The sequence below is a fragment of the Cloeon dipterum genome, chromosome 3 (assembly GCF_949628265.1).
Source record: "Cloeon dipterum chromosome 3, ieCloDipt1.1, whole genome shotgun sequence".
Lineage (NCBI taxonomy): Eukaryota > Metazoa > Arthropoda > Insecta > Ephemeroptera > Baetidae > Cloeon > Cloeon dipterum.
Window position 1 is genome coordinate 23,750,446 of NC_088788.1, and position 12,054 is coordinate 23,762,499.

General features: G+C 36.8%; 3 protein-coding genes across 3 annotated transcripts; all 3 read left to right on the plus strand.

Annotated features, from left to right (window-relative positions):
* Nucleotides 1-578: 578 nt before the first annotated feature.
* Nucleotides 579-4,004, plus strand: LOC135940388 (zinc transporter ZIP1-like). Its single transcript, XM_065485257.1, has 7 exons — nt 579-789; nt 1,423-1,660; nt 1,728-1,937; nt 2,011-2,241; nt 2,299-2,487; nt 3,642-3,789; nt 3,850-4,004. Exons 1-7 carry the CDS (start codon nt 692-694, stop codon nt 3,918-3,920), a joined length of 1,185 nt encoding a protein of 394 aa, XP_065341329.1. The 5' UTR covers nt 579-691; the 3' UTR covers nt 3,921-4,004.
* A 539-nt stretch (nt 4,005-4,543) lies between these two features.
* Nucleotides 4,544-5,914, plus strand: Dci (Dodecenoyl-CoA delta-isomerase). Its single transcript, XM_065483099.1, has 6 exons — nt 4,544-4,768; nt 4,868-5,055; nt 5,115-5,235; nt 5,292-5,381; nt 5,433-5,573; nt 5,627-5,914. Exons 1-6 carry the CDS (start codon nt 4,667-4,669, stop codon nt 5,780-5,782), a joined length of 798 nt encoding a protein of 265 aa, XP_065339171.1. The 5' UTR covers nt 4,544-4,666; the 3' UTR covers nt 5,783-5,914.
* Nucleotides 5,915-6,230: 316 nt separating this feature from the next.
* On the plus strand, nt 6,231-11,779 carry Su(fu) (suppressor of fused). Its single transcript, XM_065482124.1, has 10 exons — nt 6,231-6,406; nt 8,242-8,334; nt 8,395-8,573; nt 8,630-8,772; nt 9,333-9,418; nt 9,512-9,680; nt 9,733-9,872; nt 9,933-10,049; nt 10,726-10,933; nt 11,213-11,779. The coding sequence occupies exons 1-10, from the start codon at nt 6,261-6,263 to the stop codon at nt 11,276-11,278; spliced, it is 1,347 nt and encodes a 448-aa protein (XP_065338196.1). The 5' UTR covers nt 6,231-6,260; the 3' UTR covers nt 11,279-11,779.
* Nucleotides 11,780-12,054: the final 275 nt, after the last annotated feature.

Here is a 12,054-nt window from a genome sequence, read left to right on the forward strand (position 1 = left end):
TTTATTTCATACCTACTTTTTTACAGCTACGCTTAAAAGCTAAGCAAACATATTATACTATCAATATCTTTTAGAACTGAAATATAAAATGTCGGCAAACGTGACAGATAAGATACACAAGATTTTCATATCTCATCAGCACTCCTAACACGTGTAATTCAAGGGTGCTTGTGCTCTAATAGTGACTGTTAAGAGATATTTTCCATATTTTCTGATTAGAGTGTTTTACCCATTTTGCTTCAATATTGCAGTATAAGATCCAGCCATGCCTTGAAAGACACGCTCCTACAACAATTGGCAAATTTTGGATATCTCTACCGCTTATTCCTTTGGTTCTCGACATAAAATTTTCTTGTAAGTTCCTTTTATATTTTCGATATTTTCTCTAGTTCACAAATTCCTCTTTGCTTTGGACTATCAATGTGGTTCTTGTATATTTATATAGTTCTAAAAAGCAATCAAAAGAATTAGGTTTATTAAAGGCACCATAAATTTTTCATCTCACGCATATCTCCATAAATATCTGTAGACATTCTTTCAGAATTGTGTGACTGTGCACATGTTTTGAAAGCATTTTCTTAGCAGAGAGCTTGGTAAGGCTCGCCTGAGTCGCTTGGAAATAGAAGCGTGCCGCATGCCGTCGAGAGCACACATGTGCAACTGAGAGAACACGACAACAGAATCACGTGAAATGGACCCAACCGCCGCCAAGTGGATTGCACTGGTCACTCTGGGCCTGGTGTCCTTTACGCTCGGAGTGATCCCTATCAAATTATCTTCTGCTTTGAAGTGAGTGTACCCATTTTCAATATAAGAATTTAAAGCACGTCGACTTCTTTTTTGTTTGGTCGCAGGTTATTTTAGGACGGGGAAAATTGTCTGTTGTGAATAGGTCTCAATAGCGTTTAGCATTGTACCTATAGCACCACAAAAAAACTTAAATTGCAGATACCAGCAGTCATTCAAATGCTCCTCAAGAATATTTCATATTTTTTTAAAAAAAAATTCCTCGCTGTTGTATATGATACATTTACAGACTAGGGAACAAAAAGCTCGCTTAATATAGTTTTAGAATGTATTAAAAAGAACCAGTTTAAATTTATGTATGTCATTGTTTCTCAATTTCAATACAACTCATAATATGAACAATGAAAGTTAGATATAAAGCTCAATCATCAGAAGTTTCCTCAGTGCCCTCTTTTTAAAATCAAATTATTTAAATTAAATTACCCTTGGATTCACATAGCTGGAAAATATTTTATCAATATAGGTTGAACATATATGTCATGTGAAAGATAAGCTTAAAAAATATTTGGCTAGTAAAAATCACACCATAAATAATGAAGTTTTTTATAGTTCTGTCTCGATCTGGGTAAATGTTAAAATTTTACTCAATATAGGGCATTTGAATGTGCATTACAGGTGGACCCGGCATGGGTGCCAAAAGTCACCTAGATCGCAAGTCGTGTTATCGGCACTTCTCTGTTTTGGAGCTGGCGTCCTGCTCGCAACTGCTCTCACCCACATGCTCCCTGAAGTCAGGAAAAATATTGACGATGTCATCACGGCAGATCCGAATTTTCCACCAATACTCAAGAATTTCCCTCTGACAGAAGTTTTGCTGACAGCTGGATTTTTCATTGTGTACGGTCTGGACGAGGTATTTTTACTAACTATTAAAAATGTAAAAATATATTTAAAATGACGAATAAAAATAACGTTGCTAGCTGGTCCACAGTTCTCTATACCGAAACCAGCACTCGCACTACGAGCACATCGAGGCTACGCCGCAAAGCGGTCCTTCTTCGCACTCGCATTCCCACTGTCCACCAACAGGGGTGGTAGAGCAAGAGCCGAGGCCTTCAGCGGCCACTTCTCTGATTAGAAACACATCTGGCCTCCACCACTATGGAGCCACTGAATGCCACAGCAAGCATGTAAGTCATGTGAATTTTCAAGTTTTTTGAACAAAGACGCATTTTAAAAGGGCCCATACTTACTTTCGCATAGGTCGTGCAGTCGGAGGCGCACGAGAGTCACATAGCCTCCACGGACAAAAAAGGCGACTCTGTTCACGGCCACGGTCACAGTCACAGTCGACGCTCATCCCTAAAGGAGCAACCAATGACAGCAACAAGCGGACTGTTGGCCCTATTAGCCCTCTCAATTCATGCAGTAATAGAGGGGCTAGCAATTGGTCTGCAAAATTCGACCACAAACGTGTTGTTCCTGCTACTCGCGGTAGGCTCAAAAAATTTTGTGCGGTATAATTTTCAATAAAAATATGGAAAAATTAAGGTATCAACGCACAAGTTAGTGATTGCTTTCTGTCTGGGAATGGAAATGTGCTCTGGCTGGGGGGCCTCAAGGACAACCCGAAAATTCCATGTTACGTTTATGGCAGTTTTCTCAGGAATGTCATCGCTGGGGATTTTGATAGGACTGATGCTCATGGGCTCAGGGGAGCCAGGAGGATTGCTCATTCAGGTTTGATTAATTCAGTTTGATTTTAATATTAATAGACATCACGGAGCCAAGCCTGTTACAATGATATACGAAAATTAAATTTAAGGAAATCTGAATGACGACTATACCCGGTGTGGAAATTCTCTGCAGCTTATATACTGCGGTTAATATGAGTTTTGTTTTGTAGCTAAAGTACTGCTGATGAGGCCATATGAAGGGCCTAAACAGCGCATTCTCTGTATATAGTACGAGAATGCGTTATTTAAATTTTCTTCAGAGAATTTTCACTATTATAGTTAAAGCGTCCAGAATTAATTTTCCACGCAGGGTACAGCCATCATTATTTATTTATTATTATTGTTACTTTAAACAGATAATCTTATATAGTTGTTTGTTTATATTAAAGGATCAGCGATCAACGTACTTTACTTCATTGTAATGCGTAGAAGAGAGAAAGATAAGAAATTAATAGAAAATATTAATGATATCGAAACATATTATGAGATGCAATAGTGCGTATTCAATAACATGACATAGACGCTATTTAAGTCGCTGGAGAGGATAAAATTACTTCAGGGTGTACAGAGATAAACATTGTAATTAATAGCACAGTGCAAGCCAGGGACGACAGCTTTAAAATTAAACACTACCGAATGAATGAAGCTGAACGTCTTATAGTAGCCAATTGATATGATCAAGGTTGACTTTCGTCGTATAATGCCAAATTTTTCTTGCCGCGGGCCTCGCACTTAACTCCTAAATATGAAATATTTTGCACGCGAATATTTACTGTCAACAAAAGCTACCTTTCACGTGCATCCATGTTTCCAGCAGACCACACTATACCAAAATTTGACCCTTGAGTAAAAATAAATACAGATATTCATATTTGTTGTACATCTGCGTGATTGCTTGTCAGATAAATAGGGAAAGGAAACGGTGCTGCTTTAGAGTGTTAGAATACAAGGGAAAAATACGAAAAATGCAACATTTTTATTGTACATCTAAATATTTTTAAATCGCGCATGATCAAATTATTTGACAAAAAATTATAGCTATCCACTTTCATTATTTATAGTGCAATAATTGAAAATTTTAAAATCAATTCAAAAATGCTTTGCGTTCTATAATTACTAGAATTACTGCGGCTTATTAATTTGAATCAATGTTTGCAGGCACTTCAAGCTTTAGCCGCTGGGACACTTCTTTACGTGACTTTCTTTGAAGTGCTGCCTCGAGAAAGAGCCAAGTGCCACGCAGGGATAATACAGTACCTATCTGTCCTCACAGGTTTTGTGATAATGCTCTCGATTGACACATTTGGTAATATCATGCAAAATTTAATTAAAAAACAAAAATGCCCGAATCAATTTTATTTTGTAGTTCCTCATGGATATGATGTTGATTATGTTCAGACGACCGCAACAATTAATGCAACGACCATGCTCCCTTGAAGAAAATGTTGAAAGTTAAAGAGTTCAGAAAAGTGATTTGCGTGTTTTATATCAAGCCATGAATAATGTTCAGTAAATTAAAAATAAAGGTACAAAATGCTAAATTTAATTACGAGTAAAAATCCCAGTAAATAAACAACTGTAATATTATATCAAGAAAATAACGGCACGGATAAAAAATTAGCAAAAAATATGCCAATCTATTACTTAATTTTTTTCTCCTTTTTATATACATATACAAGCACTTAAGCATTTTTGAACCAATTTGAACACACATAATTATAGCCATGCACCACCACTATAAGCGAAACCTCAAGAAATAAAACCGCAAATAATACAGTTTGCAGCGGGAATCTCTCAGCGCGATGTTCCGAAAAAGCAAACAAGAATAAAAAATCAATTTGTTTGAATGAAGTAAACAAATGTTTCTTATCAGCCCTAAAGCTTTTCAATTTTTTGTGCTGTTTTTTTTAAACAGAAGTGAAAAAAATGTAAAAACCATACAATGATATTAAGCCTGTTATAATATACGCTTATTGCTTCCCGGGCATGAGCTCTGTTCTCTGTTGGCTCTCCTAAAGACCAATCACCAACGGAAGCTTTAACAATAGGCTCGCCAGCTGGAGTTTAAACCTTTGTACTTGGGCGAACTCTTATCAGTGGGGTTCACAGTGATTACATGCAATCTCCGGCAATCAGAAATTTTATAAAACGTTTAGTTTGTGCACGTTGTTAGCCGCTATAGAATGGCAGTCACAAGCTATCCTGGGGTTAAAGTTACTCTGAAAGATGGACTGAGGGTGATTCAGCTTGACAATCCAATGAGGAGAAATGCGTTAAGTCTAGAGGTAAGATGTTTTGTGTTGTTTACTTTAAGCCGGGGGCTATTTTGCCATAAAAATGTCAGTAGAACTTTTAAAATGTTTAAAAATAATAATGGTTTTCAGGTTTATGAGGCTTTGACCTCTGCCCTCAAAGAAGCTGCTGACGACCCTGCCACAAATATTACAGCCATCACAGGTTCTGGTGGATTTTATTCAAGTGGCAATGATATTTCGGCCACTACTGCTGGTTTTGCTTCTGGAGACACCGAGGAGATCAGCACAAAAATTAAACAGGCTGCCAATGTGTTGAAGTATGTAGATATTTGCCTAGAAATCGTTATGGTTGTGAATGATTAAATTGAACTTTCAGAGTATTTGTAGACCAGTTCATTCTGTTCCCCAAAGTCTTGGTGGCTGTGGTTAACGGTCCTGCTTACGGAATAGCTGTGACCACCCTCGCACTCTGTGATGTTGTTTATGCCTCTGATACGGTTTGCTTCTACTTAATTAAATCTTGATCATCAAAGTATTATTTCATTCTACACAGGCAACGTTCAACTGCCCATTTGTGAAGCTGGCGTTTACCCCAGAAGGCTGCTCCTCCTACACTTTTCCAAAAATTATGGGGCACAGTCTGGTTGGTTTATTTTATTACTAAACTTATTTGATTGAAAGTTTTCATTTTAAGGCAGCTGAGGTTTTGTATTTCAACCGAGTACTGGATGCCAAAGAAGCTCTAAACTGCGGACTTGTGTCCAGGGTCAGCTCGAACCTGGACAAAGAAATTTGGCCCCACCTTCAAGTGCTGGCAAAAGAGTACAATTGCATTGTAAGCATTTGTATTGGAATTTCCCTATTTGATTAATTAAATCAAATTTTAAGGCCATGAACCATGGTAAGAAGATGGTGCGGCGCTGGGAAAAAGAGCATCTGCTCAAGATTAACGCAGCAGAAATCGAGCTCTTAGAGGAACGATGGACCTCTGAAGATTTCTTTGAAGCAATGATAGCGTTTTTTGCCAAGAGAAGCAAGATGTAATTTTTTATGCAATAACCGTAATAACAATTTTCGGAAATCAGTCATCTATTTTTATCGAGTTTTACTGAAAAGTCAGTTAAATTTTGATATTGTTAAAATGTCGCATTAAAAATATTTTTATACAGAAACAAATTTTATTTTATTTTAATATGCCTATGAAGCGAATAATTATTTTTATCTTGAGATTCCAAACTTAATGTTACGTTAAATTTTAAATTTTTGTTCTTTTATCAGTGATTATACTCTTCACCTATTCACGCTATTTAGCTTTGGCTGCAATTAATCATAACACTAAAATGTTAAATTTAGCAGCTGCATCAAATTAAAAAATAGGCATGTAATTTAAACTTATTTGCAAAGCTGATTTTTTCCCCACTTGATCACTCTTCCCTGTGAAAAGTTCGCCTCTTCAGTCACTGACAGGCAGCAGTCAAGCAGTGCGCCTCTGCCGGCTGATTTCGTTAACTACAGGGTAAACATGGAGGAATGCGACAGCCCGCGTCCGAGACTTTTACGTGCTCCTGTTTTTCCACCTCCAGGCCTCGATGCCCTCTACAATCTGTGCAGAAGGGTGTACCCTGACCAGCCTAATCCCCTGCAGGTCAATTCAGTCGTTAAATATTGGTAAGTATCAGCACACAGTTTAATTTTACGGCTGTCCTATGAGGCACTCGAATGTCTGGTTATTTTTATGCATGTTCGAGAGCTGCGGTAAAATGTATTTTTGCGCTTCTCTTTTGCTTGGAAAAGCGTTACATAAATCGATTTTATTTCTCTTGAGGTCAAGCTTTATTACGTACGACGAACACAACTTGATAGAAAAGTTAGACACGAAACACAAGCATGAAAATATGGTTCAGAAGAAATGTTTGGTAAATAAATGTGTGAAGTTTTAGGTTAAGTTGAAAGCTATTGACCTTACCTGTAAATTGAACATTAGGGATGTTATTATTAAGGATTTTTTTTATTATATTTAGAAAATACAATTCCAAGCACACCTATATCTTGAAACTTTAATTCTGTGGTAAGATGTGCGTCAGCTAAGCCTATTGATATTGGGTAACAACTACTATTGCTTAGATCTTAGATAGCTTAAAGGATTTTATTTTGGCGAAAAAGTATATTGTTTAATCAAATCGAATGAATTTTTTACGTATTTTTTCACGTTTTTTGACATAACAAAAATTTTTGACCAAGGAAGTATCTGAAATTTGATGGTCTCGTATTATTTAATTAAAATTTTCTAATGCGATAATTTAATCGTTTAATTAAGTTGGGCGTTATTTTGCGGATTGTTCATTTGTATATTCAGTCTCTCGCGGTTGTTTTACTAAGTGCGATCATTCATTTCATTGACTGCCTTAAGCAAAAGTATGCATCATATATATTCCAGTCGAAAAACACTTGTTGCGCTCTCGCTCTTCATTGATTCCCATGCTAGTGTGATATGAACGCGCGTGGGAATTTTCCTCTGTCGATCTCTGAGGGGGTCTCTCTCGATATTAAAGCCGTAAGCCGTTTCGCATTTAAAAACTTGTATAAATCAAAATGCAGATGATGACAGCCAAGCGCGAGTGAGTCACTGCGTGCGTCAAAACGCGTAAAAAATTGGCGAATACATATTTTGACGATTTTAGCACTATAATACTTAACTGTTTATTTTGACAAGGACTACGAAATATTTTTTGCTTTTGAATCGGATTTGTGTCGTTAACATCAAGAATAATATTAATAGAAAAACGTCAATAAGCAAAAAAATTCGGGGCGGGCGACAGGCACGTGGCTGAAATTTAACAGGCGGATGTGTCTGGATAGAAATAGAAATAACGTGTTTAGGAATTTCTTATGGGGCTGTCTGCGTCTGAAGGGTGCAGCTTGTAAATGCGGTCGCTAGTGCTTGACAGTTTTGGTTGGAGAACGTTTTGCAAAATGTAAAGAGATTCATGAAATTTGTCAAAATGTCAAACAAAATCGGTTTTAAATTTAACAACTAGTTTAAAAATCAAAGTTAATTAATATTTTTCAAAGAACGCTCGTCATTTGTTTAAAATAGGCATATAAGCTTTGAGGTAGTAGGGAAAATCGGGAGTGTTTCTAAAACAAGCGCAAGAAAAAAACGCAAAAAACATTTTTTGCAATTCAGTGGGCATATTTTGCAAAAATGCGGGTTTTTGCGAACCCTGTGTGAGTTCCTCTATGTGTCCAATAATTTTTGGTCTAGGCAAGTCAAGGCTAGATCTGTAAAACACCAACAAACCTCAAGCTCCAAAGAATATTCAAAATGACCGTGAATAAGGTGAATTAGTTAATTTCCTAAACATTTTACTCATCTGATAAGCTGATTTTTTTAAAGTATAGGGCCACAGCAACCATTTCTTTACACACCATTATTTTGAATGAAATTTTCTTCCAATTATATGATAGGTCATAGTTGCAGCAATGCTTTTTTTCAATTCCAGGCTTGGAGGTCCAGATCCCCTTGACTACATTAGCATGTACGCTAATCCTGGACAAGTGGATCAGGGAATTCCACCCCACTGGCATTACATAACGTAAGATAAACTATCTCATTGTGTTTCATCACTTGTGCGTAACTGCTTGACCCCTCTTAGTTTTGGCCTCTCCGATCTTCACGGCGATGGTCGCGTCCACAATTTATCTGACGGGGATGAACCCAGCGGCTTTGGTTTTGAACTCACTTTCAGGCTGAAAAGGGAAATCGAAGAAATTACCCCTCCAACTTGGCCTGCCACCCTTCTTCAGGCTCTCGCTAAATATGTTTTTCAATCACGTAAGGTGCTTCCAAAAAGGAATTTCTATATCTTATTCGGGTTATTTTAATTTCAGAAAACACTCTGTGTGCTGGTGATCATGTCTCCTGGCATACGCCTTTAGATGGAGGTGAATCAAGATTGCAGCACTTGCTTATGGCACCTGATCCACAGCTCGGCCAGCTAAGATCGCCAACTGGATTGATCTCGTTTGTTCAGGTATGCTAAAAAAAATTTATTAAATAATAAATTTAATATAATATTATATTTCAATTAAATGCGTGCCTTTGTTATTCTCTATAATCGTCTGCATTTAATAATGATATATTATTTTTTTAATGAGTTGATTTTTGAATAGAATAAGGGGCTGAAGCGATCACTGTGCATCTCTGAAGATCTAAAGTGTGATATTATACTTTGCGCGCAGTTAAAAAACCTCAATAGCTTTTGTTATGATAACAACATTCATAATGAATGCTTTTCCTGTGTAAGTGGGTAATATGACGCCATATTTGTTTACAGATAAATTAAAGTGTTTCTATAAGTAAATATATTAAACTTTTATTGATTCATGGTTAGAGGGGTTTAAGGAAAACAAATGATGCAAAATAAACATGACTATGACTTCACAGATGACGCATCCTGTACTGTAAGGCTTATCCTTTTATGAACACATATACATCATTTTTGTCCTCTCGCAGCCTTGTATAATTTAAAAACAACTCGTTAGTGTTGTGAACCATTTTAACTAACTGGATAAATTATATTTTGTTTATCAGATTGTTGGTATCTGTGCTGAAGAGTTGAGAATTGCTCAGCATTGGAATGGGCCAGGTGTGATCGACATTCTGAGGAGATTGCCGTGGTAAGATAAAAGATAAGATCTAGATGTCCATTCCTAATCTATTTATTCCATTAAAAATTGTTTGTCGGTGCAATAATGAACTCATTTTCATAGTGCAGGCGGTCCTTGGCTGGTGACAGACATGAGGAGAGGAGAAAGCATGCTGGAACTTGATCCATCCGTCGCGGAAGAAGTTTCAAAGGGAATCAACAACGATGGATCAAATTTGAGTGGAGTTAGCGCCAGATGTTCGTGGTCGGAAAAATTGAATCCAGCCTACATTGTATGTGATTGATTGTAATAAAAGTGATCACGTGATAACTAATTCTATGCAGGATGAAAATGAAAGCCCTGAGAGAGCAACTTTAACAGAAGATGACAGCGAAAAAATAAGGAATGCCCTTCGAAAAGGTTTATTGCAAACAAGAGCGTGCATCACACCAAACAGAAATGAAAGAAACGAAGATCTAAGCTCGTAAGTTGGCTGTTTGAGAGCCAAATTACTGGAGGGTTTAATTTTTTATTTAATCTCCAGGAGCTTTAACGCTGAAGATGGCAACGACGCAGCAGATATGGATAGCATTAGAATACTCAAGTCCTTGCATTTAATCTTCAACAGGGAGGCAGGAAGCTTATTGCCCCTAGCAATTAGGTACAAAAATGGTTGAAACTCTTGATGATTTTTCAGCACTAATTTTAAGCTAACATGATTAATAATCATATAATAAAGTTATTGGTCCTCCCTGCTATTATTGGCTCTAGGCTCACTTTTATGAAGTGATTATTTGCCTTTATTGGCAGCTTTTGAAGCTGCTCACTACCAGCAATATAACAGCATCCCTAGTCGGAAACTTCTGCTGTGAACTATGCTATGAAAAAGCTTTCATTCAACAAGTTAATCATCTTTACATTTACAACCAAACGCTTGTTTTGTTTGGTATGTTCTTAATTTTATATAGCGCGATTCAACTCTCAGCAAATCAAATATTTATTGCATTTGTTAGAGTGCATATTATCAAATCAGAGCGGAATGGCCAGAAATAGAAGATGACGTTTTCTCTAGGTGCATTACATGTTGACCCTTTTCGCTTGTATTCTTTAGCCCAGTACACTCAAGCGTAGCAGATGATAACATCGTGAAGACTCATAATAACTGTCTTTGTTATTAACAAAAAAATAGCTGTACTTGCCAGATTAGATAGTTGTTTCCAAGGGATTAGATTTGAGTTGTTGCCTCTGCATGTCTTTTAACTTTAAACCAAGATACCTTTATCTATTACATAAATCAAAAATGATTTAAGTATTATGTTCCTGCTTGGCATTTTCAGGGGTAGAGTGTCACACGGCAGGCACTTCACATTCAAGAGCGTTTTGAACAACTCTGCAATAACCCTTGTGTCCCCCTCGGTTACTGGCACCTTTGTTGACCCCGAAAATCCCTATGCTGCTCAACGCACTTGGCTCCAAATGCTGGTGCCGCCTGAAATGGAGAATGACATGGCAGAGAGCCTTGAAGAGCTCAGCAACGCTGAAAATGTAAGGGCCTCGTTTAGATAACGACTGTTTTAATAGCGGAAAAGTACCTAAACGTTAACAAATGGCTTCATTCTAATTTATTACAAATGACTATAGCCTTGAGTTCAATTAAAAAATCTGAAATCAACACATTTTCTTTACAAGCAGCACAGCTCTGATTATTAATAGTTTCCAGATTTTCAATTTAAACCTCCAACCCAGTGCTGTATAAAGTTCATATTAGTTTTTCATGACAAATGACCGTCAATATTCAACTTCTTAATTAATTATTTTTTCTAGATGATTCTTCCTAAAACCTTCAAGTGGCCTGAACAAAGACTGACCATCACCATTGTGCCTGATTGAGATTATCAATTTTCAAGTGCAACCCTATTCCTCTGCTTCATGCAAAGCCAATACTTAACCTCATTGAAAGGCTTTATATTGATACATTTTGCAATTAAAAGCAATAAATAAAAATTTGTGTATTCATAAACAGCCAATCTGCATGAAACCTTGATGGGCAGCTATTACAATTAAAACTATAATAGGTATATTATTTGAGCTGTGTGATCGTGCCTTATGTGCAGCCACTCATGGTTGGCCTGATTTAATCTAATATCTTTTTATCACGTTGGTAATTTTAATTGAAGTTAGCAACAGTTCCAGTCTTCCCCACTTGCAAAAAGGAGTAAAGTTGCTCTCTTGAACAAATTTTTTAGGAATCCCTTTTTTCAGACAAGAATAGTTAGGAAAAAAGTATTGTAATATTTAACTTATGCTTATATAAAACTAAATTAATATTTTATATTATGGCGATGTTTGATCAAATATATGCGGAAAAATAAAATACAGCTGGAAACATTATTTCCACTTTTTTCTTTCTAGCCCATCTAAAAAATAGTCAATATTTGGCAAGACCACAGATTATTTTTCCCAGCCATTCTGCTTTCTCATTATTGCGGTCCTTGAAATTCCTAAAATAAGTACTGTATTCCTTTGGCAGCATTGTATCAAAGTCGTCAGTACTTGTGCGTCGTTATGCACGCTTGATAGTCATTCAAACGTTGAGAAAGTTTAAGGTATACAGGGACTGCTCCACGACGCCTCTTGTTGCCAGAGAGGCGATGACGACACGTTTT

Excerpts from the sequence above, each read along its gene's own strand:
- Dci (XM_065483099.1), top strand. The coding sequence starts at position 4,667 with ATGGCAGTCACAAGCTATCCTGGGGTTAAAGTTACTCTGAAAGATGGA. Across the intron at positions 5,236-5,291 it reads TTGTTTATGCCTCTGATACG|GCAACGTTCAACTGCCCATT; the intron begins GTTTGCTTCTAC and ends CATTCTACACAG. Across the intron at positions 5,382-5,432 it reads AAATTATGGGGCACAGTCTG|GCAGCTGAGGTTTTGTATTT; the intron begins GTTGGTTTATTT and ends TTTCATTTTAAG.
- LOC135940388 (XM_065485257.1), top strand. The coding sequence starts at position 692 with ATGGACCCAACCGCCGCCAAGTGGATTGCACTGGTCACTCTGGGCCTG. Across the intron at positions 1,661-1,727 it reads TTGTGTACGGTCTGGACGAG|CTGGTCCACAGTTCTCTATA; the intron begins GTATTTTTACTA and ends TAACGTTGCTAG. Across the intron at positions 3,790-3,849 it reads GCTCTCGATTGACACATTTG|TTCCTCATGGATATGATGTT; the intron begins GTAATATCATGC and ends TTTATTTTGTAG.